The sequence below is a fragment of the Lissotriton helveticus genome, chromosome 5_1 (assembly GCF_964261635.1).
Source record: "Lissotriton helveticus chromosome 5_1, aLisHel1.1, whole genome shotgun sequence".
Classification (NCBI taxonomy): Eukaryota; Metazoa; Chordata; class Amphibia; order Caudata; family Salamandridae; genus Lissotriton; species Lissotriton helveticus.
In genome coordinates this window covers 19,511,440-19,539,271 of record NC_136065.1, presented here as the reverse complement: position 1 = coordinate 19,539,271, position 27,832 = coordinate 19,511,440, and the positions used below count along the sequence as shown (strand labels likewise).

General features: G+C 46.6%; 2 protein-coding genes and 1 non-coding gene across 3 annotated transcripts in view; 1 reads left to right on the top strand and 2 right to left on the bottom strand.

Moving 5' to 3' along the window:
• Positions 1-3,032: 3,032 nt before the first annotated feature.
• On the bottom strand, positions 3,033-11,749 carry RPS18 (ribosomal protein S18). The gene is made up of 6 exons (XM_078641612.1): positions 11,633-11,749; positions 8,355-8,453; positions 7,309-7,395; positions 3,916-4,017; positions 3,517-3,608; positions 3,033-3,143 (listed from the first exon to the last, which is right to left on the bottom strand). Exons 1-6 carry the CDS (start codon positions 11,633-11,635, stop codon positions 3,068-3,070), a joined length of 459 nt encoding a protein of 152 aa, XP_078497738.1. The 5' UTR covers positions 11,636-11,749; the 3' UTR covers positions 3,033-3,067.
• Positions 8,102-8,239, bottom strand: LOC144756989 (small nucleolar RNA SNORD94). Its single transcript, XR_013595458.1, has one exon. It is a non-coding gene; the product is annotated as a small nucleolar RNA SNORD94 (small nucleolar RNA).
• A 98-nt stretch (positions 11,750-11,847) lies between the features above and the next one.
• Positions 11,848-27,832, top strand: part of VPS52 (VPS52 subunit of GARP complex) — an 87,591-nt gene continuing 71,606 nt past the window's right edge. The window contains exons 1-5 of the mRNA XM_078641611.1: positions 11,848-11,998; positions 14,612-14,702; positions 14,794-14,846; positions 19,800-19,875; positions 22,305-22,372. Coding sequence (XP_078497737.1) covers positions 11,951-11,998; positions 14,612-14,702; positions 14,794-14,846; positions 19,800-19,875; positions 22,305-22,372 — 336 coding nt within the window. The 5' untranslated portion in view covers positions 11,848-11,950. The remainder of the gene's footprint in view (positions 11,999-14,611; positions 14,703-14,793; positions 14,847-19,799; positions 19,876-22,304; positions 22,373-27,832) is intronic.

The following is a 27,832-nucleotide window of genomic DNA, read 5'->3' as shown; positions in this document are numbered from 1 at the left end:
TTTATGCCAAGGCCCCTTGTGCCCTAACTTGGCCCGATCATAACTTGGTCATATTTAATATTCGAGACAATGTTAGATCCCAATTTTTAGACACCGCTAGAACGAGCCATTGTTCCAGGCCATTCCATCAGATGACACCTGATGTGATTCAGCATGCTTTGAGTCACCATCCGATTACTTTAAGTGACAACTTGGAACATGATGTTCAGGCCGTAGAAGACTGCCTTCGCTGCCAGGCATCGGAACTGGCCTCCCCTTCCCTCAGGAATGCTAAACTTAGTGCATCTCAAATCTCGCTCCCCTCTGACCTGCCAAAGTTCTGTCTGCCTTAGCGGAAGTGATCAATCCTATAGTGAACTCAATTGTGAACACCACCTTGGTAGTCTCCAGACTGGATTATGTGAATTCCTTGTCATTTCGGCCTTCCGGACTATCTCCTGGGCAGACTACAAGTGATTCAGAATGCAGCGGCTAGGGCCATCTTCTTGATTGGGCCCAGAACCCATACCTCAGCTTCTGTCCTCACTGCACTGGCTCCCGGTGCGAAAAAGCACACTTCAAAGCCCTGGTTTTTAGAGCTTTTCACAAGATTGAAGCACCCTACTGTAGGGACAGATTTCAAACTTACCTACTGCAGCTTAGCGTAGCTTGAGATCTTCCCAACTGCTGATTACCGTCCTAAAGGTTCAACTCTCCCAGGTAGGAGGTAGATCTCTTCGTGCTGTGGCCTCTAGGTTGTGGAATAACCTACCTTTTGCTATCAGACAAAGCCCCGACCTCATTTTCAGGGAAAGTCTGAAGACGTGGCTTCTCCAGCTGTGAATTTCAGAGTCATGGTTGGGCATTGTTTGAGGTTATCTGGGCTCATTCTTTTCTTTAGCGCCGGGACACTCCTGGGAGTAGCCGTGCGCTATACAAATACAGAATAACATAACATGTGCTGTGAAAAACCTTCCTGTCAGGGTGCCTGAATGAAATGCAAATATGCACCAACAACTAATCGGCAAGCATAAAGGGTGCTTTGGAGCCACTTGTGGCTGTAATTGATAAAATCACTCCAAGCTGTGAGATGACAGTTGAGTTTGAGTGGTAGTGCAAAATTAACTGGTCTATGAAGTGCATGCTTTTAATTAAAACTGTATTTGCACAGCCCTTCGTACCTCAAAAGGAGGCGTTGAAGGGATAGTTTAGTAATAAACCTCATTACATACGCCTTGGTATTACTAAAAAGTGACGTTATGGAAGCACCATTTAATCAAAACTATTCGCACATTGTGTACAAGTCTTGCACTGTGTGTAATGCAACTATAAAATAAGGACATATATTCACAGTGCTTTCCGTCCCATGCTGTGACCATGTAGCACTAAAAATACCCAGGTCACTATTCTCCACTGCACACACCAAGATTTAATTATGTGGTTCTCTGGTTACACAGACCTTGTAACAACTTAATTTTATTTATTTTTCTTTTACGCTGCCAGTTTTTAAAACTTGGGTACATGATGGCGAAAGACTTAACATACAGAATATTTGGAGCTTATGAGAGGCTTGCGCCGCAAGAACATCTTACTCCGGCAGCGCAAGTGTCTCAATCATACCTACGACGAGGCGGCGCAAGCAACTCCACAATCGCACCACCGCTTTGTATAAGACACATTAGAGCAGAGGTTGTCAAACATCGAGGCATAAGGACCTCCTCTTGACAACATTTCTAGAACCTGGTACTCTTAGTCCGACAACTATAAAGGCCCCTTAACTCCCACAGCAAATCATTTTAACAATGGGGAAATATTAAACATAGTTTAGCAAACCAAAGGTCAGTCAGTGTGAGGGAGTGGTCAAAGGGCCTCATTTGAGGAATTTGTGTAGGGCAGCGCCGCAAGTCTTCTTGCAGCACTGCCTTGTGCCAATGTGAAGGCAGGAATGCACCCCGTTAATGAAATACAGTGCATTCATGTCCTCCCCTTGCGTTGTCGCACAAATTGCTGCCTAGCAACATAGGCAGGATTGTTTTTGTGCAGGAAGGGGCACCTTCCTTCACAAAAACAACCCCTAGGCGTTTCCCTCTTTCTATGTGAGCTGCAGGATCGAGCACACACGGAAAGAGGAAAAGAACAAGGAGAAAAGAAAACATCTCATTACGTCTTCGCTGGGGAGGCATACGCCTTGGATGTTGCCCCAGGTTACCACGTGCTTTTGTAAATAGGGGGCAGCATCAAAATCTATGGTTGCTGCAAGGGAACTCCTTCATGCAGAGTAAGGCAACACAGCAACTGGATCCAATTTGTCGAACTCCATAAAGATATCGGGGTGCTGGCACAGATTCCAGTGTGCTCAGACCAGCTACATGGGTGCTGCAGTGGGTGTTTGACCGGTTAGGTTGGATGTGGGTGTCAGAGTTGCTAGGTTGATTGTGGCTTCCAACAGGTGCAGTTATGAAAAGGCTGATTAAAGGAATTGTGGGAGTGGAGGCCCTCCTCTGCACTCGTAGGTAAGGAGCACCCCGTAGGGTGTATAGAATGGAGGCGTACTCAATGTGTTTAGTATTATGTGTCCTCTTCAAGCAATCTGAGTTTGAGAAATCTCAGTGGATGTGCAATGGCCCGCAATTTAATTATCTTAAAGGAAGACCCTGGAGTGTGCAGTGCCTGCGCCCTGAAGCAACCCATGACTCTTCGAGCACACAACATGCCACTCTTGAAATCCCAATATTGATGACTGGGGCGCTTAAGGATTCAGCAGTCTGTATCCCTTTGGACAGGATACCCAGGTCAGAATCCAGCAACATGGATCTTACATGCTTTCCTTTATCACTTGCATAGAGCAGAGTCTACCACAGTGCAATGTCGGCCAGCACCATTTTGAGGACCATCATTCTATTCACAGGCAACTCATTCGCTTCATCGCCTCTTGGCCAACCGCACATCTTGAACAGCAGCAGTGCTGCATAAAGCACTTTAAAAGCAGCAAACAACTCACAGGCTAGTTAAGATACAAATCACCAATTCAAGGCACAGGGAGGCAGGTAGGATCTTTTTGAAGAGTTTATTGAAAAGCAAGGTGGATTTATTTCTTCTTGGACACACCCACGGTACGACCTCTTCGTCCAGTGGTCTTTGTGTGCTGGCCTCGCACACGCAGGCTGTAAGAAAGTGAGAAGCAGTTCAGAAATAAACCCACACAAATAATTTACAATAAGTCAACCAAAACATGCTTAGAACCCTTACCAGATGAAACACCTTAGCAGGAACCACTACTTTTACTACTGCCAACTTTCATAACACTATTAAATAATGCCCTAATGACAGCCACTGATACAGAAAATACTCAAACTAACGTCAGCATTTGTCCAGGGATGCTGTCCAACACAATTTATGGATCACTACTAAGTACATTTCTTTTCTAAAAAGTATAGATCAATTTTATGCGGCTATGCAGAATTCTAGTGTAGCCCCAAGACCTACAGTAGACATCCCCCAATTAGAATGGTAGCACAAGCCATAACATGCACGTACCCCCAGAAGTGGCGCAGTCCCCTGTGAGCTCGGATCTTCTTCAGACGCTCCAGATCTTCACGGAGTTTGTTATCAAGGCCGTTGGCCAGAACCTGCAGGAGAGAAGGTAGAGGAACAATGGTTAGTCGTTGGCAGGGGGATGATCCCCAAAACGCTAGGGAACACAGAAGAGGGATTCCTTTCCACATGGGGATAATCGACCAAAGAGTTGGAGAATGGAGGAGACAGCAGACAGCATTAGGCACATAAAAGGCCAAAAGTCTATGAAGCGTTTCCTACCCCTGTAGTCAAATGCAGAGATAAGAGCATTGGCTTGTTGCTTCCAAGTAGGGCAACTAGGAGGAACACCTACAGGTTGCCAACCATGCACGAGTCCCAGCACCCACGCCACATACACACCTGGCTGTACTTTCCATCCTTAATGTCCTTCTGTCTGTTGAGGAACCAATCAGGAATTTTGTACTGGCGGGGATTCTGCATTATGGTGATAACACGCTCCACCTGCAAAGGAACAAGGAAACCATGAGACTGGGAAACAAGAGGCATGTCAAGGAACAGACTTGTGGCCCCAGGGGAAGAGGCAGGAAATTGCTAGCTTCTGTGAGAAGGCAACACAAGTGGAGACAGCAGAGTCAAACAAGCATTTGCAATGCAATAGGTCTCGCATTTACTGGCGTTTGAGCTATTGGCATTGTAAATGAGAATACCATTTATTTATGATTTGGTTTAAAAAAAAAATAGAAAGGCATTGTGATTTATAATGCCAGTAGGTTAAACATGCGTAGAGGTGAGACGTATTGCATTACAAATGTTTGCTTAGGGAGAAGGCAGAGTGAAGTCGAATTTATAGTGTGGCTAGAAGAGCTGGAGATCAGAAGAAAGCGCTATGGGCAGAACGACAGTAAGGGAGAGGTAATAATAGCATGGAAGAAGTAAAGTTGGAGACACAGGACAGGGATGGAAGGGGTCTGTGCGAGGCAGAGAAGATGACGTCACACAACAGGAAGGTACCAATGGAGGTGGCGGCGGGGTGGAGAGGGCAGAGAATGAATCTAGAAAACTATTAAAGGCAACGTTGGATGAGGCGAAAATAATTAAGGAGAGACAGGTGGGCTACTAGAAGGGGGAGGAGGCGCACAAGAAGATCAGAAGACAGATGGCCAAAAGCGAATGCAAAGGGAGTGAGTGAGTCTAGAAGCGGAGGGTAACTGAGAAGGGTGGGAAAACGGTGGGGAGAAATAGGTATCGCAGTAGTCAGAGTAGAAAGCAGTAGTAGATGGCGAAAAGCAGGTCAGCAAGGTAAGAGGGGCGACCACAGGAAAGAGGTCTGGGAGGAGAGAGGCAAGCGTGGGAGGGAAGAAGATAAGGCTGAGAGAGTGTAGGGCATAGGCAGGAAACCCGGGGCGGCAGCAGATGGGAGCAGAGATGGACAGTGGGGCACGGGACGTAGATACGGTTTATTTAGTAATTCCTCGGAGGGAACGTATTCCTCTTTCTGCAACATTGGAGCACAAGTGCGGTGGAGCCCAAGAGGCCAGGGTCAAACCGTGCATCTGAATGAAAAGCTGTGCCCGCGTGTGGGTGCAGGGTACAGAGTGAGGCAATCGGAGGGTAGGGAGGTGGCACAGAGAAAATGGGACGGACAGACTCTGGGCGCTTAACGTCAACTGGCTGGGACTTATGATTTAAACAAGGGAAGGTTAACACTAGAGGGTGCGCTGTAATCTGAGGGCTGGTTGAGACCGGGAAGTGAAAATGTACACGATCTTGCGGTGGGGGAGGGAATTAAAGCACAGGCGTGCTGAAATTGAACATGCACGCAAGGGAGCGTATCCCTTTAAAGCACGGCCTCGCGGCCGTGAGGGATGTTAATTAGGGGTGCGATGTTGCACTGAGCGTATCCTATGTTAAAAATGCAGGCGCACGGCATGGTTAACAGGGATTGCACCAGCGCTACGTGTTTGACACAAGGGTTGCTGTGGGTGCTATGTAAAAGGGAAAGCCAGACACAGAGAGATCAGGGGGCGAAGTGGGCAGAAAGTGAGGCGGGGCGAGGAGCCAGGGGAGTGATTATGACAGGAAGAGAAAACGGATGCGGGAACAATAGACGTAGAGTGCTCTCAGACAAAGAGAAGCACTCCTAAACAAACGTATTTAACGTGTGCTTACATTTAAAGCAGGCCAAGGAATAGGACTGCAGTTTTGTATTTGAAGCATTGTTGTAACAATAACGTACTGTTACATCAATCCCGATGTATTTCTATCATAGCAAGTTATCTTGGAGACACAAAGGGTAGGAAAACAAGAGCGGCCGAGAAACTGTAAGTACGGCCGGCCAGCCATGAATAATTAGGGGAGGAGAAGCCGCAGAGCGCACGCTGGGAGAAGCCCTTTGATGTGGTGGCGGCCGCGAAAAAATGCAATTAGGAGGGAGGGAGGCTGATGCGCGTGCTTGTTTGGTCACGTGAACTCTAAGAAAACAGCACAGAAAAAGCCATAGTTTGACGAGTATTTGAACCACTAGAATTCTCTCCTTTTCCATTCCTGCGGAATGGGAAAAGGCGAGACCTAAAAAAAGAGTGGGTAACAGGAAGATAAGGCATACAATCAAAATCAGCACAGCTCAAAAGATTGCACAATTGGATAGTCCATGGAAAAGAAAGCACTATGGAGTCTGAAAGGAAACCACACGTACAGCAAGCACCTGTGTGCAATAGGGAAGCCGTCAGTCATGCTCAGGGGTGAGAGGAAGGGGCATATAGTGGCAGGGATGTGCAGGGTTTGTCAAGGAACCAACACCGATCCGCACCAACTGCCAGAGGAGATCCCTATAGCAAGACCTAAAGCAAAGGACAAACTCAGGAGAACTGCCCATGCCCTGAATAGGTTACAACCTGGTGGCATGGCATACACCGATTCACTAGGATCAGAACCTTCTCTCCTGATTGTGTGGCGCACTGACTCCTTGTGTAAAGCTCAGCTGGCAAGAGCACGCCAAAGTGAGAAAACAAGGTCTCCCCAGCGATTGTGACCCAAGATCCCAGACTAGCCTCAAGACCCCAGCTGACACCTGCAGCCTCAATCCAGAGGATCCCCTCTACCGCAACCAAGCGGCAGGTAAGACTGACAACAAAAGGCAACCCTGCACCAGACAACCCACAGCCTTGTGAGCCCCAACCAACCCAAGACATCCCAACTTACCCCTCGAAGTGGTGGTCACACCCAGAAGATCGCTGTCCCCAAGCCTGCATGTTTCTTTCACCCGGAGTCTCTCAATGGCAAACAGGGAACCCAGCTCCAAAACAGCACTTTGCACCCAGACACCCCTGTGACACTGCACCTTTTGTGCTCCTACTGGTCTCTCTCCAGGCCACTTCTGCATCGCACAACAATTAGAGTAAAGATTCAAACCTGATGCCCGGTTGGTGCAAGAAGATATATAGTGCTACTTCCTGTACTGTGGTGGTTTGTCTGCCTTATCTATTTCTCACCCTGATTATTTATAGAGCGCTATGCTGGACTAGTGTGAGTTCTTAACTCGAACAAGGGTTCTGCTACTTTTACTGTTTATCGATCATACCAGTTTCTCTCTCAACCGAATAAAGCGCTCCGAAATACTCTTGGGTCGTGTTCACGCTACGCAAGACTAAATAGGCTGCGAGATGGGAACATGCAGACAATTCACACACAGTGTAGATTTAACTGTCTTATTTCGAACTTGTGCAAAATAAAAGTTAAATGGAAATGAGCACAAAGGAGGGGGGTTACTACAGTGCTATGCTCCTTGCTCACCTCATCCTCTGTGAGCTCTCCGGCCCTCTTGCTCAAGTCGATATCAGCCTTCCTCAGCACTACGTGTGCATAGCGCCTTCCAACACCCTAGGGCAGGAGAAAGAAGTGTAAGAAAATACATTAATTTTCAGCGCAAAGGAAGCAGCAAAGGACAGTGTGTTTAACTTTCTGCAATTCAAGAACACCTTAAATAAGATTCTAACATGGAGTTATTAATGCTTATGCCACTGTTTCATATGGCCAGGCACCATTATCTGTACATAGATTAGTAAAACTTTAAGTAGCAGCCAGTAAAGTTTCTATGGTGCAAACACAAAGATGGCTTAGTTAAAGTTACAGGAAGGTGCAGCTCTGAGGCTAGCTACTTAAAAGAGGCTTGACTCAATGTAGAGCCTTTTCAAAAACCCATACAGTAGGGCAGTTTCTTAACCTGTGGTTGTCAGACTGGGTGGGTTGGGGGTAATGAACTGTATTCTTTACAAAAACCAATAAAAGTAGTGAAGAAAAAGTAAGTTTGTATCCTCAATCAGGAGTATGCGTGGACAAAAAGGGGCATGCATTAAGCACAAAGAAAAGTGATGAGTCAAACTAAAACATTGTTCATCTTTGAGGAAGACAGCATTTTGAAAAGTTAATCATTTCATTAATATTAAACTGGTGATAACATTTCATCATTTGTTTATCTGCTCAATCTATACATGTTCTTAAGTTGCACATAGTTTTGAGGGCCAAATCGTAGCAACTGCTTGGGACGGGGTCCTTTCAAGTAGTCTAAGGTTTTGAACCGCCCAAGGAGGCTCAGACAGGCGACTTTCTCATGCAAACTGCCATCAGAGGCCAACTACATGCCAGCCATTCTGAAAATACAGCCTGCACTCAGCTCCCATTATCCAGCTGAGGTAAGTACCCCTGCGCCAATCATCATTGCCAGCCCAGGCCTTCGAAGCGGTAAGGGGGCCAAAATGGTAAACATGCCAGAAAAAGGATGTGACCAGTGTGCATAGGGAGCGGACAGACATTGGTGGCACTGATTAACAGTTACATACCTTGATGGCTGTGATAGCGAACGCAATCTTCCTCCGCCCATCAATGTTGGTGTTAAGAACACGCAAAATGTGCTGGAACTTTTCGGGAATTACCAGAGACTGTAAGAAATGAACAATGCCATGAAGTGACAGCAGCAACACTTCAGAGCACCATGATTTTCTATAGTTAGAACATTTGCCAGAGTGCCTACTGTATCATGCCCAAACATGCATACTTTATACATAGCGTTTCACATCAGCTTTAAGCACATCAGAAGGGAACTAGGGCATACTTCCCACTGAAGCAAAACTATCTAGATGCTTTAAATCTTCATTTATCAGTCTCAACCATTGCAGAAGTTGGTCTCCCCCAATGCGAGCTGCACACATGTACATGCTGCAGTGAGCCCTAAACTCCAACCCCTTCAAGCAACAAGGGTAAGGTAGCTTTATTCCCAAAATATCCAGATGTGCAGTCTCTTGCAGGTCTACTATTCTTACTCCTGCAACTCACTATAGTTGCACAAGTCCAGATCTGGAGTTATGTACTGCACTTGGGAGCACATGGGTGCATAACCTGCCTCATTCTAAATACAAGCCCATGACATTGTGAAGCACATAGAGGGTCCACTACAGCAGCAACCTATGGTGAGATCCCACACGTTGGTAACCATGCACAATTTACATTGGGAGGATCAGTGAATGCCCCTAGCACCGAGGAGCATCCACCTGACCTGCGATACCCCTTTTCTTCTAGTTATTGGAACGCATTACTCAACACAGCCTACTTCTCCAGGTCACAAGACCCTCGACAACCGTGGACCAGCATACATCAGCCACCATATGAACTTCCACCAAATATCCAGCCACCAGGGCTCTGCCTTCTGCTCACACATCCGTTACACCAACAGTTGAAGATGCTCATTCTCCTACCTCACCATAAAGTCCTGGAATGACCTCTCCCTGCACCTCGGAACATCACCCTCACGTAATTCAGAAAGGGACACAGGATCTGGCTCTTCAACGGATAGGAGCTAGTCCATTCAAAGCACAGCAGAAAAACAGTCTGATGCGTGTTGTACCGCAGAAGTATACATACTGGCATGGGCAATTTACACCCACAGATTGACCCAAAGCCACTGATGCACTGTTGTGAGTGCTTCAGACTGGAGACAGCCAAGTGCTATGTGCCCTGCGAAGCATTACTTTACACAAATTAACTAAAACAGACTTATCCTCCATCCCACCCCGAACACCAAAGCCACTGATGCACTGTTGTGAGTGCTTCAGACTGGAGACAGCCAAGTGCTATGTGCCCTGCGAAGCATTACTTTACACAAATTAACTAAAACAGACTTATCCTCCATCCCACCCCGAACACCAGATGGAAAGTGGAAGATCAACCACAAACATTCAAAGTACAGCATTCCTTATTTGCGTTTTCCCTATCTGATTTATGAGAAACTGAAGCCATATTAGTTTTAAAGCCCTTTACCTGCAGGTGACAGTGATGTGTGCGCACACTGCTGTTCTCGTGCACTACAATATTGCAACACATGCAAATAAGGCTGCTTTCCTACAGTTTTGCATACACTTTCAAGAATCTTCCATTATATAACTAAATACCCTTCAGGAAAACTGACAAAACTCGAATGCAAACCCCCTTTTCGCCCAAATTACGACTCTTTTCAGTGTGTGCATGTCTCCTCTCTTTGAAGACAGGCTACTTTAAGAAGCCAGCATGTTGGCTTAAACTCCATTCTTGTACTCCTACAAATTTCTCACCTCATTTCAAAGAACACTTCTCTGTAAATGCCTTACCTATATAATGAAATACCTAACCTGTAGCTGATCTATTAGCACTGCCAACTCACGTAGCACCCTTTCAACTAAAAATCAAACATGCCTAGTAAATGTATATTGCATACAAATTGGAGTAAGTGAAAGATACGATTCACTTAAGAGTGCTAAAACTACATGCAAAACCAAATCCTTATCCCTGTGTTCTGGATCCGCATGTTACCCTACATAAACTACTACAATACCCCTTTATGGAGTAATAATTGCTAAATGCAACTACAATATATACAACATACCATATCAGTCAGAGGTTGGACATTTTAAATGTAGTTCACTCAGACTGCACAGTAATTACTTTTTACTGCTTGGCGCCCTCACATTAAACAAAACTGCTATAGGCCATGTCCATACCCACTAATACACCAGTCCACAGCAAATAAGCCATCCACACCACCTGAAAATGCATTGAACTGAAGAGATCTGCCACAAACCGCTGGCTAATAGAGGACTTAAGTTCACTTCTGAGGGTCTCACCTAGTTACATACTAGAACAGCCTTTTAACATCTCACAAAGCTAATCAGATATGGGATGATAGTTAAATCCATCCTAGTTAATCTATGAACCTTGTGTTCCACAAGTCTCTGCCTTCTCAGGGCCATAACAAACACATTCTTACCACAAGGAATAAAACAAACAATCGTCTTTCTAACCAAATACCGTGCTCAGCGTAGCCTGCTACTTCTGCAGGTAAGAGTTTCTGCACCCACCATAGGAGTAGTAACTTCTATATGGAAGATGCAAAACAAGTATGCGGCCAGGCATGGTTTCTGCAGCCAAGTTCCTCCTTAAGAGACATGTGGAGCTCCAGAATAACAGAAGAGGCAGCAATGGCCTGGGGAGGGAGTCACAGAGGGGAGAAGAGCCCAGCTCCCTACAGACCCAACCGTGGTGCGAGGATGCAGGGCTGCTGCCTACACCGAGGACACCCTAAGACACATCTGAAGCGGGATCTGACCGAGACCCCGCGCTCCCGGCCTTCCACACGCAGAGCACTCCGGCACCACCGGGGGACGGCCACCGGAGCCCCGTGCAGGTCCGCGGCAGGCGAGGCACCCTGGCGGGACCGACCGGCGGGGCAGCCCAAGGCTCCGAGGGGGCCCCGCGGAAGAAGAGTCCCCTCGAGGCCCAGCGGGCCCTGGCGGAGCTCGAACCGGGAGAGCGGTAACACACCCCGAGGACTCATCCAGCGGACGCCGGCAGGGGGCAGAGAGGGCCCGCCCCAGCACAGGCCGCTCGGACACTCACAGGAGCCCGCCGGCTCCCCCGAGGCACCTCTGCCCGGTCCCACGCCTCCCTGTCCTCCCCACGGTCCTTCCATGAGCGGCTTCTCTGCCCCGACAAAGCCCCTCAGCTCCGCTCCCCGCCCCCCGCTCGCCCCCCGCTCGCCCCGCCGCTCCTCCGGCGCGGATGGCAACGGATACTCCTTCTAGGCGCTCACCATGGCTGCAGGGACTGTCTGGTTCCCTCTGTAAGAGAAAGCGGAAGTGACGCGCCAGCCTCTTTATAGCACCGGAGACACTTCCGGTGTGGTGGGACGCCTCTTTTTACCTCCGACAGAAACACAGTCTGGGGGAACGGTAGAAGGGTTCCGGGCGCAGTTAGTTGTGACGGAAATGACAACAGTGGTGGGCGGAATAGACGGATCTAATGGCGGAGGTGACGCCATTGGTTGGCGGAAGTCACTCGTCTGACAGCTGTTTACACTGTCACCGGCGGTTGGCGGAAGAGCGTTCACCTCAGTCACCGCCCCCACAAGATGGAGGTGCTGGGGCTTCGGGCCCCCGAGGAGGCGGACAACGGGGCGGTGAGTGTGTGCCCAGCCCCACGGGGGGTTGGCGCAGCGGTTCACGGGATGGGGGTACAGGGGCGCCGTTTCCGGGATGGGATCCATAGGCGCGTTGAGCCCCACACTGACCCCTACAGACCTGCAGCCATGGGTGTCACCTGAGCTCTGAGTCTGCAGGTAATGCCCCCCCCCCCCCCTGAGCCCTGGGGATGGTAGTAGGCAGCAAGCCTTTGAAGTTTCCCCTTCGTGGACCCTGACCATCCTGGGGGAGGAGGCTTGGCACCTCTGCACAGAGTTGTGCTTTGTTTCAGCCCCCCTCTCCCTGACCCCCCACCCCCAAGAGCAGCAGGCCATCGACCCAGGGGTCCAGAAACATGATGTTGGTGGTGGCAGTTGGTGAGCAGCCACTCAGCCAGGACACTAGAGTTATGTCGTTTTTCAGCAGGCATCTGTAAGATGCTCTGAGCGCATTTTTGCATTTTTCATTAAATCCCACACTGGCATCAGTGTGGGTTTATTGTGCTGAGCAGTTTGATATCAAACTTCTGAGTTTTCAGTAAAATCATTATGGAGCTGTGGAGTTCGTAATGACAAACTCCCAGACCATATACTCTTTATGGTTTACTGCACTTACAATGCCCAAGAATAGACTTCGGCACTGTAGTGGTACAGGGCTCCTGCCCCTGTACCCTCACCAATGGTATAGTGCACCCTGCTAGCAAAGTGGCTGACCTATACCAGAGACCGTGGCTGTAGGCATGGCAACCTTGCAAAAGTGGGCACTTTCCTACACAAAGCAGCCACCATTAAGTAGTGCTGCCGGAGGGGGCTGGACAACTGGGAAGTGAGAAAAAGCTGGAGCGGGAAGGGACACTGGAGGGGGGCTGGGCAGCAGGGATTGCAGCATGGAGGAAAACAGGCAGAAAATGGAACAAGGAAAGATATACAAAGCCAAAAGGCAGATGCAGAAACAGACAGAAAAATAAGAAAAAGAGACATAAGGGCAGCTCTAACAGCAGAGGAGTGACGCTCTGCCACTAGACCACCAGGGATGCGGCGCAGGAAGGAGCCTGCGGGACGAGAAAGGCCTCAAACTCCTGGCCTCTGAGTCAGCAGCATCAACGGGGACAGCAGCAGCTACCAGGAGGAACTGCGCAGAGAAAGTCCACTAAAAGAATATCGCACTATGGAGCACTGGTCACTGTCTAGTATCAGCGGCACGCCTTTGAGCACAGTCTCAGTCGTTGGCTTGTGCGAGTGCCACATCTGTGACCACTGTCTCTTCTATTGGCAGGAGTCTCAGGACCAGAGTCTGGGTCTGAGCAGAGTCTCCATTTTTGTATTTAATAAAGAACTCAAGTCACTGTCTGTTTGGTGCGAAACATCCTGATGATTGATAGATCATCACAATTTAAAATAATTGCTTCTGAATGTTGATGTTAACTGGGTTGAGCAGCAGATTATGCACTGAGTCGTGAACCCACTGAGAAATCTCAAACCCTATAAGTAGTTCCGATGCAGTTGTTGTCTTTATTGTTAAAGCCCTTGCTTTGGGGTCAGTTTTTGGCTCTCATTGACTGTCCCAGCAAAGAAGCCAACTGGTTTGTGAACTGTAAGAAAGGCTTCCTGGTGAAAGCTCACCCCCTGGGCAAGCGCGCCCCTCCCCTCGTTTCTGATGCCTTTTGTAGATTGAGTATATGTCCAGGTGTTATCCAGAAAGAACATGTATCAGACTGGATTTGGGGCAGTTTAAAAAGCATAGACAGAGTCTCCATTTCAACGGGCCATTTAAAGCTATTAAAAACCTCAGTGGCAGATTGCTTTGAACAAGCTGGCGAGTGGCTTTTAAAACTATGACACACAAAGTGGGGAACGAAAGATCTATTGTCTCTCTCCTAGCCACGTTGCACACATTATCTAATAAAGGTTTGTATGTTTTTTTTAGTATTATTGTTAATCTAGATTAAAAAGGCAGCTATTTAGAGAGGCCCCTTAAGAGAAAGTCCTTTGTAGCAGGATTACATACCAGGCCATAATTCGTTGTTGTGGGGAAAGCTGCAAAGACAGTGGTAGCGATTAGGGGAAAGTGAAGGCCTATTCCTGAATATGTTTTTCGCTCAGCAGTTTGGTCTTTAGACAGGAAGCTTGGAAATGGAAGACACGCTGTACGACCAGTTTCAATAGATCCAGGCTGTGCCCATATTCTTTCTCAGAGAAGGATCTTTGTTTTATGCTTAATGGAATTGAGGGAGTTGTATTTTTTATGTATTTCACATATTTCTATAGCGCGGACCTAGCCACAAGGCGCCGGAGTGCTTTACAAATAACTTAAGGAGCTGAGACCATTACAGAAAGAATATCTTTGTGTAAATAAGGGATTTCAGATGGGAAGAATTAGGGGGTAAAGCCTGAAGAGATCTGTTTTCAAGTCCTTCCGGAATACAAGAAGGTCTGGTCTTTGCTTGATGTAGGCCAGGATTGAGCTCCTTTATCTTGGAGCTACGCGTGAAAGTGCATGTCATGCTGTGCCTCCCTCAGGGCTCATATTCCATTTCTAATGTTGAGGCTGAAAGAGAGTACACCAAATGTGGCGTATATTACCTGATTACCTTCCTTTGCACATCCCTGCAGGTGCTGGGAGACTTAGGCGAGGACCCCTTACAGCTGAATCTGGGGGACCTGGACCTCACTTCGGATGAGTTCATTCTGGACGAAGTGGACAGTGAGTTCTTTTTCTGCAGAGTTAGTTATGAAGCCTCTTTGGGTTTGTGATGATCTGACCTCTGAACTGCCTGCTTTCTTTTCATGAACAGTTCACATTCAGGAGAACCTGGAGGATGCACTGGTGAAAGAAGCCTTAAAAACGGTAGGTGCTCCCTCTCCGAGCCGAGCACTGGACGTGCTCCCATTTAAGACCATTGGACACGTGTTGTTGTTGCACAGGATTTGTTTGTTGTTGGTATCTTATTTTTGGTTGTGTTGTTTATGGATGTTGTTGCTTGATGTGCTTTGGTTAGTTTTGCTGTTGTTGCTTTCACTCTTGATAGGTGTGTTACTAATGAAAGTTATGTGGTTAACACTGTTTTCACTGGTATTCCTCTCAGCCACTGAACTTTGACTGTTCCTGCATTGATGTTGCCATTAGTATCACTAAATCTTGGCTGTGTTGGTGTCAATGTTGGATATGTTTGAGTTGATGGTGTTGGTGTCTCTTTCAGTGGTAGTGCCTTGCTTCATTCCTATCGCTCTCAGTGATTGTATTGTTGGATATGCTCATCTTGGCTTTGCAGTTCCTGTTGTCAGCCTTGGGTGTGCTGCTGTTTGTAAGCTGTGGTCCTTGTGAATCTGTCTCTTGGTGGCTGTTGTTGACTGCCCTTTGGTTGCTGCTGTGCTTCTCAGCAGTTGTGTTGCTGGATATGCTTTGGTTGATGTTGTTTCATTGTTAACCTCTCCTCAGTTGTGTTGATGGATATGCATTGGTTGATGTTGTTTCACTGTAAACCTCTCAGCAGTTGTGTTAATGGATATGCATTGGTTGATGTTGTTTCATTGTTAACCTCTCAGCAGTTGTGTTAATGGATATGCATTGGTTGATGTTGTTTCATTGTTAACCTCTCAGCAGTTGTGTTAATGGATATGCATTGGTTGATGTTGTTTCACTGTAAACCTTTCAGCATCAGCAGTTGTGTTAATGGATATGCATTGGTTGATGTTGTTTCATTGTTAACCTCTCAGCAGTTGTGTTGCTGGATATGCTTTGGTTGGTGTTGTTTCATTGTAAACCTCTCAGCAGTTGTGTTGCTGGATATGCTTTGGTTGGTGTTGTTTCATTGTTAACCTCTCAGCAGTTGTGTTGCTGGATATGCTTTGGTTGGTGTTGTTTCATTGTAAACCTCTCAGCAGTTGTGTTGCTGGATATGCTTTGGTTGGTGTTGTTTCATTGTAAACCTCTCAGCAGTTGTGTTGCTGGATATGCTTCGGTTGGTGTTGTTTCATTGTAAACCTCTCAGCAGTTGTGTTGATGGATATGCATTGGTTGATGTTGTTTCATTGTTAACCTCTCAGCAGTTGTGTTGCTGGATATGCTTTGGTTGGTGTTGTTTCATTGTAAACCTCTCAGCAGTTGTGTTGCTGGATATGCTTTGGTTGGTGTTGTTTCATTGTAAACCTCTCAGCAGTTGTGTTGCTGGATATGCTTCGGTTGGTGTTGTTTCATTGTAAACCTCTCAGCAGTTGTGTTGCTGGATATGCTTTGGTTGATGTTGTTTCATTGTTAACCTCTCAGCAGTTGTGTTGCTGGATATGCTTTGGTTGATGTTGTTTCATTGTTAACCTCTCAGCAGTTGTGTTGCTGGATATGCATTGGTTGATGTTGTTTCATTGTAAACCTCTCAGCAGTTGTGTTGCTGGATATGCTTCGGTTGGTGTTGTTTCATTGTAAACCTCTCAGCAGTTGTGTTGCTGGATATGCTTTGGTTGATGTTGTTTCATTGTTAACCTCTCAGCAGTTGTGTTGCTGGATATGCTTTGGTTGATGTTGTTTCATTGTTAACCTCTCAGCAGTTGTGTTGCTGGATATGCTTTGGTTGATGTTGTTTCATTGTTAACCTCTCAGCAGTTGTGTTGCTGGATATGCTTTGGTTGGTGTTGTTTCATTGTAAACCTCTCAGCAGTTGTGTTGCTGGATATGCTTTGGTTGATGTTGTTTCATTGTTAACTCTTTCAGAAGTTGTGTTGCTGCATATGCTTTGGTTGATGTTGTTTCATTGTAAACCTCTCCTCAGTTGTGTTGATGGATATGCATTGGTTGATGTTGTTTCATTGTTAACCTCTCAGCAGTTGTGTTGCTGGATATGCTTTGGTTGATGTTGTTTCATTGTTAACTCTTTCAGAAGTTGTGTTGCTGCATATGCTTTGGTTGATGTTGTTTCATTGTAAACCTCTCCTCAGTTGTGTTGATGGATATGCATTGGTTGATGTTGTTTCATTGTTAACTCTCTCAGCAGTTGTGTTGCTGGATATGCTTTGGTTGGTGTTGTTTCATTGTTAACTCTCTCAGCAGTTGTGTTGCTGGATATGCTTTGGTTGGTGTTGTTTCATTGTAAACCTCTCAGCAGTTGTGTTGCTGGATATGCTTTGGTTGATGTTGTTTCATTGTAAACCTCTCCTCAGTTGTGTTGATGGATATGCATTGGTTGATGTTGTTTCATTGTTAACCTCTCAGCAGTTGTGTTGCTGGATATGCTTTGGTTGGTGTTGTTTCATTGTAAACCTCTCAGCAGTTGTGTTGCTGGATATGCTTTGGTTGATGTTGTTTCATTGTTAACTCTTTCAGAAGTTGTGTTGCTGCATATGCTTTGGTTGATGTTGTTTCATTGTAAACCTCTCCTCAGTTGTGTTGATGGATATGCATTGGTTGATGTTGTTTCATTGTTAACCTCTCAGCAGTTGTGTTGCTGGATATGCTTTGGTTGATGTTGTTTCATTGTTAACTCTTTCAGAAGTTGTGTTGCTGCATATGCTTTGGTTGATGTTGTTTCATTGTAAACCTCTCCTCAGTTGTGTTGATGGATATGCATTGGTTGATGTTGTTTCATTGTTAACTCTCTCAGCAGTTGTGTTGCTGGATATGCTTTGGTTGGTGTTGTTTCATTGTTAACTCTCTCAGCAGTTGTGTTGCTGGATATGCTTTGGTTGGTGTTGTTTCATTGTAAACCTCTCAGCAGTTGTGTTGCTGGATATGCTTCGGTTGGTGTTGTTTCATTGTAAACCTCTCAGCAGTTGTGTTGCTGGATATGCTTTGGTTGATGTTGTTTCATTGTTAACCTCTCAGCAGTTGTGTTGCTGGATATGCTTTGGTTGATGTTGTTTCATTGTTAACCTCTCAGCAGTTGTGTTGCTGGATATGCATTGGTTGATGTTGTTTCATTGTAAACCTCTCAGCAGTTGTGTTGCTGGATATGCTTCGGTTGGTGTTGTTTCATTGTAAACCTCTCAGCAGTTGTGTTGATGGATATGCGTTGGTTGATGTTGTTTCATTGTTAACCTCTCAGCAGTTGTGTTGATGGATATGCTTTGGTTGATGTTGTTTCATTGTTAACCTCTCAGCAGTTGTGTTGCTGGATATGCTTTGGTTGATGTTGTTTCATTGTTAACCTCTCAGCAGTTGTGTTGCTGGATATGCTTTGGTTGATGTTGTTTCATTGTTAACCTCTCAGCAGTTGTGTTGCTGGATATGCTTTGGTTGGTGTTGTTTCATTGTAAACCTCTCAGCAGTTGTGTTGATGGATATGCATTGGTTGGTGTTGTTTCATTGTTAACCTCTCAGCAGTTGTGTTGCTGGATATGCTTTGGTTGGTGTTGTTTCATTGTAAACCTCTCAGCAGTTGTGTTGATGGATATGCATTGGTTGGTGTTGTTTCATTGTAAACCTCTCAGCAGTTGTGTTGATGGATATGCATTGGTTGATGTTGTTTCATTGTTAACCTCTCAGCAGTTGTGTTGATGGATATGCATTGGTTGATGTTGTTTCATTGTTAACCTCTCAGCAGTTGTGTTGCTGGATATGCTTTGGTTGGTGTTGTTTCATTGTAAACCTCTCAGCAGTTGTGTTGCTGGATATGCTTTGGTTGATGTTGTTTCATTGTTAACTCTTTCAGAAGTTGTGTTGCTGCATATGCTTTGGTTGATGTTGTTTCATTGTAAACCTCTCCTCAGTTGTGTTGATGGATATGCATTGGTTGATGTTGTTTCATTGTTAACTCTCTCAGCAGTTGTGTTGCTGGATATGCTTTGGTTGGTGTTGTTTCATTGTTAACTCTCTCAGCAGTTGTGTTGCTGGATATGCTTTGGTTGATGTTGTTTCATTGTTAACTCTTTCAGAAGTTGTGTTGCTGCATATGCTTTGGTTGATGTTGTTTCATTGTAAACCTCTCCTCAGTTGTGTTGATGGATATGCATTGGTTGATGTTGTTTCATTGTTAACTCTCTCAGCAGTTGTGTTGCTGGATATGCTTTGGTTGGTGTTGTTTCATTGTAAACCTCTCAGCAGTTGTGTTGCTGGATATGCTTTGGTTGATGTTGTTTCATTGTAAACCTCTCAGCAGTTGTGTTGCTGGATATACTTTGGTTGACATTGTAAAGAATACAAACAATTGTTCCCGCGAAGGTTGAATCACCTCTAATTTATTAAGTATCTGATAAACATTGCTGTTATGTCATGGTCTCTCTCGTACATTCATTTACTTATTTATTTACAAATTACTTTTCTACGCACTGACTTCTTTAGTGTGTAGATTATCACCATGTAATATATTGCAAACATTTATATCTGGTTCATCAATAAATGGATTTTTTCATATCATTTTTTAAATGACATGAAATAGAGTTCCAATATTGGCATTATCAATAGTTGTTTCCCAGTGCACAGAATTACTGCGACCCTCTGCAATTGTAATTCCGGGGCGGGGAAGTCAAATTAATTTTAACTGACCTCTTGTAATGAGGGCCTTGGTAGCTTTGTCTGTCGGGTATGATTTGGTGAACATGTTGTGTTTTGAGTTTGTCTCTGCGGCTTTGATATTATTCACTACCTTCTGCAGTGGTTGTGCCTACTTGTGTCACTTGCTTAGATACTGACTAGAGCCGGCAGTACTGCACTTGGGCTCATAATTACTGGCTGTGGTGTAGGCTACACTCCCTTAGCCAAGTTCTTCCTCACTGTTGCTGAGTGTGACATCAAAGGATTAAGGTGTTTTGTCTCAAAGGAACATTGGGAGGCTGTCGACTGATGAATTTCCCCTCATTGACCTCCTTGCAGGGCGTGGATTTGAGGCAGTACTCCAAGCAGGTGGAACTGGAGCTGCAGCAGATCGAGCATGCGTCCATCAAGGATTGTATCCTTTCTTTACGTGGATATTGTGCCTGAGCTGGGGATTGTGTTCAAATATAGTAAAACGTACATCCAGACATCATCTATGATTGACCATCAATGTACAGACACTTGTCGTGGCTAGATTGAGGGCTTTGTCACGATACTGACAGGCCCTGCCTGTCCATCCCTATCGGGCCTCAAATTCCACTGTATTTGCAAAAGTTGAAACCCCTTCTGTGAAATATTTCGGTGTGGAAGACTCCTGGTAACACAAGGCGGTCCTGGAACACAACACCTGTGCACACACATACAATGCAACATATAATATGTCAGTTTATGAGTCCACCAAAAAAGAGCAAGAACAGTTGACGCCTGTTGGTCTCATATCTTTAATACTCGTACTAGACAGCGCCAGCCGACACGTGTTTCGTCTGAGTATAATACACTCGGACTCTTCAGGGCTTACTTCCAGTGGAAGCAAGAGGATCAATCCCCCTTAACTGGTGATAATTCCAACCCGGTTAGGGTGTCGATAGATTTTCACGTGGAAGATCAAGGATAAAAGCAATTCTCGAGCAAACCTGTCAGGTACACAGCTGAGCGCAATCACTCCCTCATACACAGAACCCTTTCCGTTGGCATCATAAACAGGAAGAATCCTGATGTTTTGATGGCTCTACAACCTACGCTTTCTCAGTTCGCAGCATATTATATGCACTTACGATACTTAAACATAAGATAGACCCTTGTGCTTAGACTAACAGTTCCCGTACACTTTATCAGATGCCCATCTGATCCCGTCAGTGAGAGAGATAAGTGCTCGGGTGGCAGCAGTGGCGTCATTAGTAGAATTTTTTGTTCTATTGCTGCCTGTCGAGCATTACATCTGCTTCTTAAAACACATCTAAACCCGGAAGAGGAAGTGAGGTCATTGAGCGCGCATGCACTGCTGGTTTTGCAGAACACAGCGGAACTGGACAGGTGGTGTGGAACCTACATTTACCAAAGAGCAGGTGTGGGTAGTGCTGGGGTAGACAAAGGATTGCTTCTAATAGGGTCTGATTGTTCTCCTCTTTGCTTTGCTGCCCAGAGTGACTCAAATTAGCACTGTCTCAAAGTGCAACTTTCCTTCGCTCCAAGCAAGACTAATAGTAAAGTACTCAGTCCCTTTGTGAATGTTTAGGGAAAATGGCATTCTCCCCATGAAAGTCTTGCTCACGTTGGCTAGCGGCAAGTGTAATCTGCAAGCCTTTGTCGTGTTAGGCCCACATTATTGGGGTCACACCAAGTAGATTACCCGAGGCCCAAAAATATACTGCAGCCGTTTCAGCGAAAAGGAGGGTTGGCAAGTGAGTGTCCTTCCTTCACTAGGGAGTTATGTCCAGGGAGTGTGTTAGGATTCAGACAAAACTTACAGGAGAACCCCTCTTCTGCAGGTGGTATATAGAGCCCCGCCCGTACCCCAAAATCAGCGAACACACAGTAGTTGGTAAATTAAACTACATGGTTATATATTTTACACATTTACTCTGCAAACCATGTGCGTTAGCGTAATTGTAAATATTGTGAGCAGCTCAGCAATAATTAAACATATTTGGACAAAGGTTAGATGAACCTCAATCCTATTTGATCACACATCCCTCATCGGTTAGTCTGCACTCCACCTAAGCTATGACTAGCTGTCTAACAGCATAGTTGTAAAGCATTACCTTGAGACCCTTATGGGTGAGTAGTCACGCTTTACAAGTCCCATGATTGATTAGTCAGCTTGTAATAATATGCCATGTCATGTAAAGCCTTCCACCTGCCTTATTTTGCCATCCAGGTGAAGTCATGACATCACATTTTAGCATCCCTCCAGCAATCGGTCCATATATGTCTGTCCTAGTCCTAGCAGCAGCATCTTCTTAACCTTTCTCAATCATGGTGCCCCGTAGGGTGAGGAGGCTACAGCTCATGTCCAGCTATATTTTGTTACACAGGACACTGGTCCTGTCTTCCTTCAAAACAGAACCCGCATGGCTTCTTGTAGCCATATTTTAACTGCTGTGTTTGTAAAAGAGTATCAGATAAAGTCTTAAACAAATCTAGCACACATTTTATCAGCTACTTTATTTAAACAAGCAAGCCTAGCTTCTAGGCTCCTCACTTAAAGTACTCACTCTTAACACATTTATTGCACAAAACAGTGGCATGTTAGCAAACAACTTGGCCCTAATGTATGTAACATTAGGAAATGCTCATAGAAGCCCTTTCACACCTCCCCTTGAAGTGTAGTCTCACAAATATAGCAGTGAACAATGGCTATGAGTGTAGTGCGCACTGGTTGGTTGGAACTGCGCACGCTTTCCTCTGGATAGTTAGAAGCATACAGAAACATGGCTGATGTATTTGTTTTGTGAGGATTTCTTTATGCTTCCTGTTTTTTTCTTAACTTGGTTTGTTGCTCAGATATTAAAGAGAGCCAGAACATCGCCTCTCTGCACAATCAGATTACAGCCTGTGACACCATCCTCGAGGTAAGACTGAACTCCCATGTTTGTGATTATATATATCTTGCACAGGCCTCATGACTTGGCTGCTGCACTACCTCTGTTTTCTTTTGTGACCTATAACCACCTTTCTTTTTGTCAGGTGTTTCCCTCATGGTTGTCTTCTGTCTGGATCACCAGCTTTACTCTAGACAGTCATCTACGCTTCCCCATTTTCTAACCTTAAAACAAGGCTAGTTCTCTCCATCACAGTGCAATTTTCGAGGGCGCGTAGGTGGCCCATCTGTCCTTCCTAGTTTAACAGCCAATCATTTCACAAGCCACCTGTAATTGCTTTTCTTTCCATTACTTGTCTATGCAGTCAGGGTGTCTTTAGTGGAATCACCATTATAAGATAAAGACTTTGGGAGAACAGGCCTTTTTCCATTTCAACAGGAAGGCCTAATAATCATACCTAGGGCTGCTGTCTAGAGCAGTGTGTAAAATACTGAAATGTAAGCATGAGGCCTCTTGTCAAGTACGGAAGGGTGGTTCACAGGGATCCCGGCCTGAGAGGCGAGTCCGTGAGTAGGGAGTATTCTCACCATATGACCTGATGTGCACAAGATAAGATATCCTACCATCACAAGACTAGGATTGCCTTATGACAGATAGGGATTGTGTTTCCTCCCCAGCATAGATTTCTAAAACAGCATCTGTTGTACGTACCCAAGGGGAAAGTTAGCAGGAGTCAGTGCTGTTGCTGCAAAGTACAGTGCGGTAAAACTTTCAGATGAAACCCTAAGCACGACCCATCCAAGACACTGGAAAGCTTTACGGCTAAACCGACTGAAAATACGTCACTGAGTGGATCCTGGGAAGGCTATAAACTGGCAACAAGGAATCAAAGCACAAAGATGCTGAAACCGAACATTTAACCTTGATGGAAGAGGAGCGGACTGCCATATGAGCAAAGGGGGATAGATCCACATACTTCTTCCAGAAACCCCCAGTGGAGGTCTACATATTCATATTGGAAGAATGTGAAAGCAGAGTTTGAAGTAGACTATGGATCCAAACATAACATAAATAGGCTATAGAAATTTAAAAATGAAACTAAGCGAGCTGATTAAGCAGCAGTGGTGGCAGACTCAGAGCGTGGGCCCCAAATCTAAAATTCAGGAGAGCCACAGGGGTGCTTGGGGGCCCTGTGAAGTTGGTGTGCTGATAGATCAGCAAATGTTCATGCCCTGCAGACTTTGTCCTTAGCAGCACCAACAATGAAGAGCTTGGGAAATGCTGAGCTGATGTCCCAGGTACTTGGCCACCTGGCACATAGCCTGAGTGTTGGTACAATGCCGGTATCTGGTGTATTATTGTAACTCGTGCTTTCCTGCTGTGAGGGTGCAGGAGGGGCTGGGCACTGGGAATAGTGCAGTTTTCAAGCTGTGGGAAATCCAGTGGAAGCCAGGAGAGTGGGCCCTGCAATGAGGCACTGTGAGAAGTTGGCCTGATGTGCAGTGCTCACTATTCTAGTGATCACTATATATCAGTCCAAACAACCCTTATTGATGATTGGTTGTAAGTCAACCTTATAGACCAGCTATCCTAGTAGCATGGATACGAGCAGTCTAAGGCTAAGACTCTAGAGGGCGTGTTAAGCCAGCTGTTTTACCATCACATTACCCCTTGAACACCCAGTGAAAGGACACCACACAAGTGTTATGAAAATAAACAGTGTATTTATTAGAATCACAACAACCCTGTACTCTTTATGAGGACAGGGTGCTAGGCACACAACAAAACTCTTATGAAAATACTTAAGTTAGCACGTTATACACAAATGCCCGAGTGGCACGAAAAACCATATACTTAAAAAGTGGAATGCGAAATTACTAGCAGGTAAGTACAGTACTAATAGGCTTTGGACTCGCTAGGACTTGACTATAGAATCGTTAGATTACTTCTAGGAGACCTAGGGGACTCGGGTGCAGAGTGTGCACTCTCACGCGGGATGCGGGACAAAGTCTATGGGAGCTAGTAAAGGCAAAGTTAGTGTTCACGGGCGAACCCGACCTGGTGGGAAGAAAACGACAGTGGATCCTGACCCTAGGATAGTGAGGCTATGCTGGGACACCGAAGTGCCGAAGTTACCTAGCCCAGGGGCTGCAGCTGCATAGGTCTGAAAAGACGTCGGGAATCTCGTTGCCGGACCAGGAGCCTGGAAGAAGGAAGTTGCTGGCTCTCGACCAGTGAAGAAAAGTTCGATGGATCCAAGCCTGGATCAAGGAAGAAGAAAACCTGAAAGCAGAGGGGACCAAGTTCTTGAATCACTAGCCAGTGATTAAGTGGGCACCAGGATGGCACCGGGCGAAGTCACCTCGACTAGGTGAGTGGGCGACGCTGGCTCTGCAGATCTCACGGACCAGGAGGCGTTGTCGGCGACCAGGATGGAGAGGCGAGCTGTCCCACGATGGATGAAGCTGTCGGCGTCGAAGTTACCCCGGATTGGGCAACAAGCCTTGGCTAATTCAAGCCCACGCGGTGGACTCAAAATGGCGTCTTGAGTGGACCAGGAGGGTCCGGGGTGCTCCTCTTTTGGAAGGGAGCAAGGGCCAGCCTGGAGCAACCAGACCAGCAGCAGAAATGTCGTCGGGCGTCGTTCAGAAGGCCACAAGCCAGCGGGCTAGTAGCCAAACAACGCGGTGAGCAGCAAAGAGCAGAAGGGCCCCACGCAGATCGTGGAGATGCTGGGAGGCTGCACTTCGGTGCTGGAGCTGCTCAGGGTCGGGGCTTCTCGGACCCCAAAGCACTCACCAGGAAATTACTCGGCGGGCTTGCTGGAAAGAAGTCGTGCAGTCTTGAAGATGGCCGGTCCCTCGAGGTCTCGTCACACCCACGAATCTCAGCGTGACTGATGATGTAGGTAGAGGTCAGAGGTGCCAGGGAAGCCGGTTCTCGTCGAGCTGGGCAGTCTTGATCCGGAGGAGAGACTTGCAGCAGACCGCAGTGTTCTTAAGATGGTGCCTGCGGATGCAGGGTGACTACTCCTTAGTCACAAGGGAGAAATCTTAGGAAGAAGTCTTGAGTTCCTTTCGTGGAAAGTAGTTTCAGGATTCAAAGATGATCTGATTTGGAAGGGGGCCAGTTCCTACCTTTATCCTGCAAAAAGGGGCTGGCACGCGACTAAGTCCTGCCCTAGGGGTGGGACTAGGAGGGGGGTGGTTACACCCACTTCCTTGGCGGGCTTTTCCCCAGCACAGGGTCTGGAGTGACCCTGGAACTGGTTCCAGCCAGCCTATGCACAGTGAGCACCGGGGTGCCACGTGCAGTCACCTTCCTCTAAAGCCCTGCCTACCTACAATACACAAAACCCTGTCTGGGACGGTGCTGGCACCGCCCCTGGCAGGAAACCCTTTGTCCTTATCTCCTGCTCTGGGAGGACTCCCAGCAGCAGGAGGGCAGACTTGTGTCTCGGTGGCAGCATCCATTTTGTGGAGCTGAGGCTCTGTTTGACTTTAACCGGGGTTAGGGGTTACATACATGTCGTGTCCCTCTAGAAGGGTGGAATGCTAACCCCGTCGCCAGAATTGGCGAGGGGTTAGTATTCCAATTCGTATGACACCTTACTCGACATGTTTTGATAAAGCGATACCAGAGTTGGCATATAACCGCGAGGATTATAATGCACTTAAGAGTATATGGTATGCGATATCATGGAAACGGCTAAGGGATGGATCCCGAAAGCCGCAGACAGGCTCAGCTCATGCCAGAGCACCATCTCACACGATTCCAAGCACTCTGCCTTCAGGATTGTTAAGGCCTGCCATAGGAGTGACTGATAGGAGATCTGTGTGTCCATTTTTAGGGTTAGATATAGGTATACTATATCTAAAGCAAAGGGTGATTACACCACCTTGCCCCAGCTGTCAAGCAGCCAGTTGTGTCAGATTTGGATGGCCAGCCAGGGGTGGCATAATACATGCTGCAGCCCCTGGTAGGCCCTGGGTACACCTATGCCCTGGGTACCTAAGGTACACTGTACAGGGACTGGTAAGGTGACTCAGTATCCAATTTAGATATGTACCTAAGGTACATGGAATCCATTTTACAGAGAGCAGTAGGCCTGGGGTCCTGAATAGCAGGGCCCCAGGTCAACTAAGTCAGAAAACCAGCAAAACACCAGGCAAAAAGTTGGGGGCAACCATAGTCAGGGATCTACCTTCCTACATAACCCCCCCCAAACGAAAGGAGATAAGGCTAGCCTTGCCAGGTAAGCCTATATTGCCTGAGTGGCCATATAAGGAAGTAACAGCACTGGCATGGTTACCCCCTATCTCATGGTCCACTAAGCAATCCCTCACCCTAAGGGTATCTGAGGGTCTCCACCATAGGGAATCTCTACCTATGGTGTGTTTTGGCAAAGGAAAAGGCTGGTGCTGAAATGGAGTACTGAAGTGAGGCTCCACTAATTTTGGGCTCAGCTTCCTCCAATCATTTTCCACCATAGAGGCCTTTCTTTCCAAGACTGAGTTGTTTTGGGCTCTCAGGGTCAACCTCTGGCTACCTACAGCTGGAGGTTGGGTCCCTCTGTTTGGCTTACTGGAGGGACAGGTCAGGTCTGGGGCCCTCTGGTCCCAAGTTTGGCTGTGCCCAACAGTGTCCATCTGTGGGAGGTCCCTAACTAATTTTAAGGGGGATCCCTCAGGAGTATGTTTTATTTTCACTGGGCTAGGACTACTAGCTTCAGTGCCCTTAATCTGCTGATTGGGAAATTCTTTTGGACAGGGGGCCCCTTGGGGTCCACCACTGGCCTCCCTGACCTCTACAGCCCTGGGCTGACTGAGGCAGGGTAGAGAGGGGCAGGTTACCTGCTCCAGACTGGGTCCCATCTTGGAAGGGTCCACTGACATCAGGGGTTCTTCCACGCTAGGCCTGACTACCTCTGTGGCAGTTTCTTCACAAGGGGTCAGATCAGTTCCCTGAGGAGGCTGATCTTTTCCTAAAGTCTGGTGGGAGGGAGATTTCTCTTCCTCCTCAATGCTCTCTGTCTGAGTGGAGTGATCCATAGTTTCAGGCTTCACAACACTATCATCTGTCTGAGTTTGAGCTGTGGCCATCACAACTCTCCCAACCTTTTCAGGAGGGGGCTCAGTTTGGGTGTGGGCTGTTACCATGACAGCCTTGACAACCTGTTCTGGGAAGGAAGTTGTCTGAGATTGGGTTGTGACTGGCACAACCCTCCTGACCTGTTCAGGGAGGACATCTTGGACTGGGGCTGTGGCTATCACTGCCCCACTAACCTTACCATGGGTATTTACCATTTTAGAATGGGTTTCTTGCTCTACTTCAGCCCAGGCTGAGAGCTCCAAATCATTCCCCAGTAGGCAATCTACAGGCAAGTTTGGTGACACTGCCACTCTCTTGTGGCCAGTGACACCTCCCTAGCTGAGATTGACCACTGCCATGGGATGATCTCTCTGTACTCCATCAATATTGGTCACCTGG

Bases quoted from the DNA above. Each gene is read 5' to 3' on its own strand.
- RPS18 (XM_078641612.1), bottom strand. The intron at 4,018-7,308 runs GTGAGCAAGGAG...GTTCCTTTGCAG, and splicing joins GAGAGCTCACAGAGGATGAG to GTGGAGCGTGTTATCACCAT. The intron at 3,144-3,516 runs GTACGTGCATGT...ACTTTCTTACAG, and splicing joins GGACTGCGCCACTTCTGGGG to CCTGCGTGTGCGAGGCCAGC.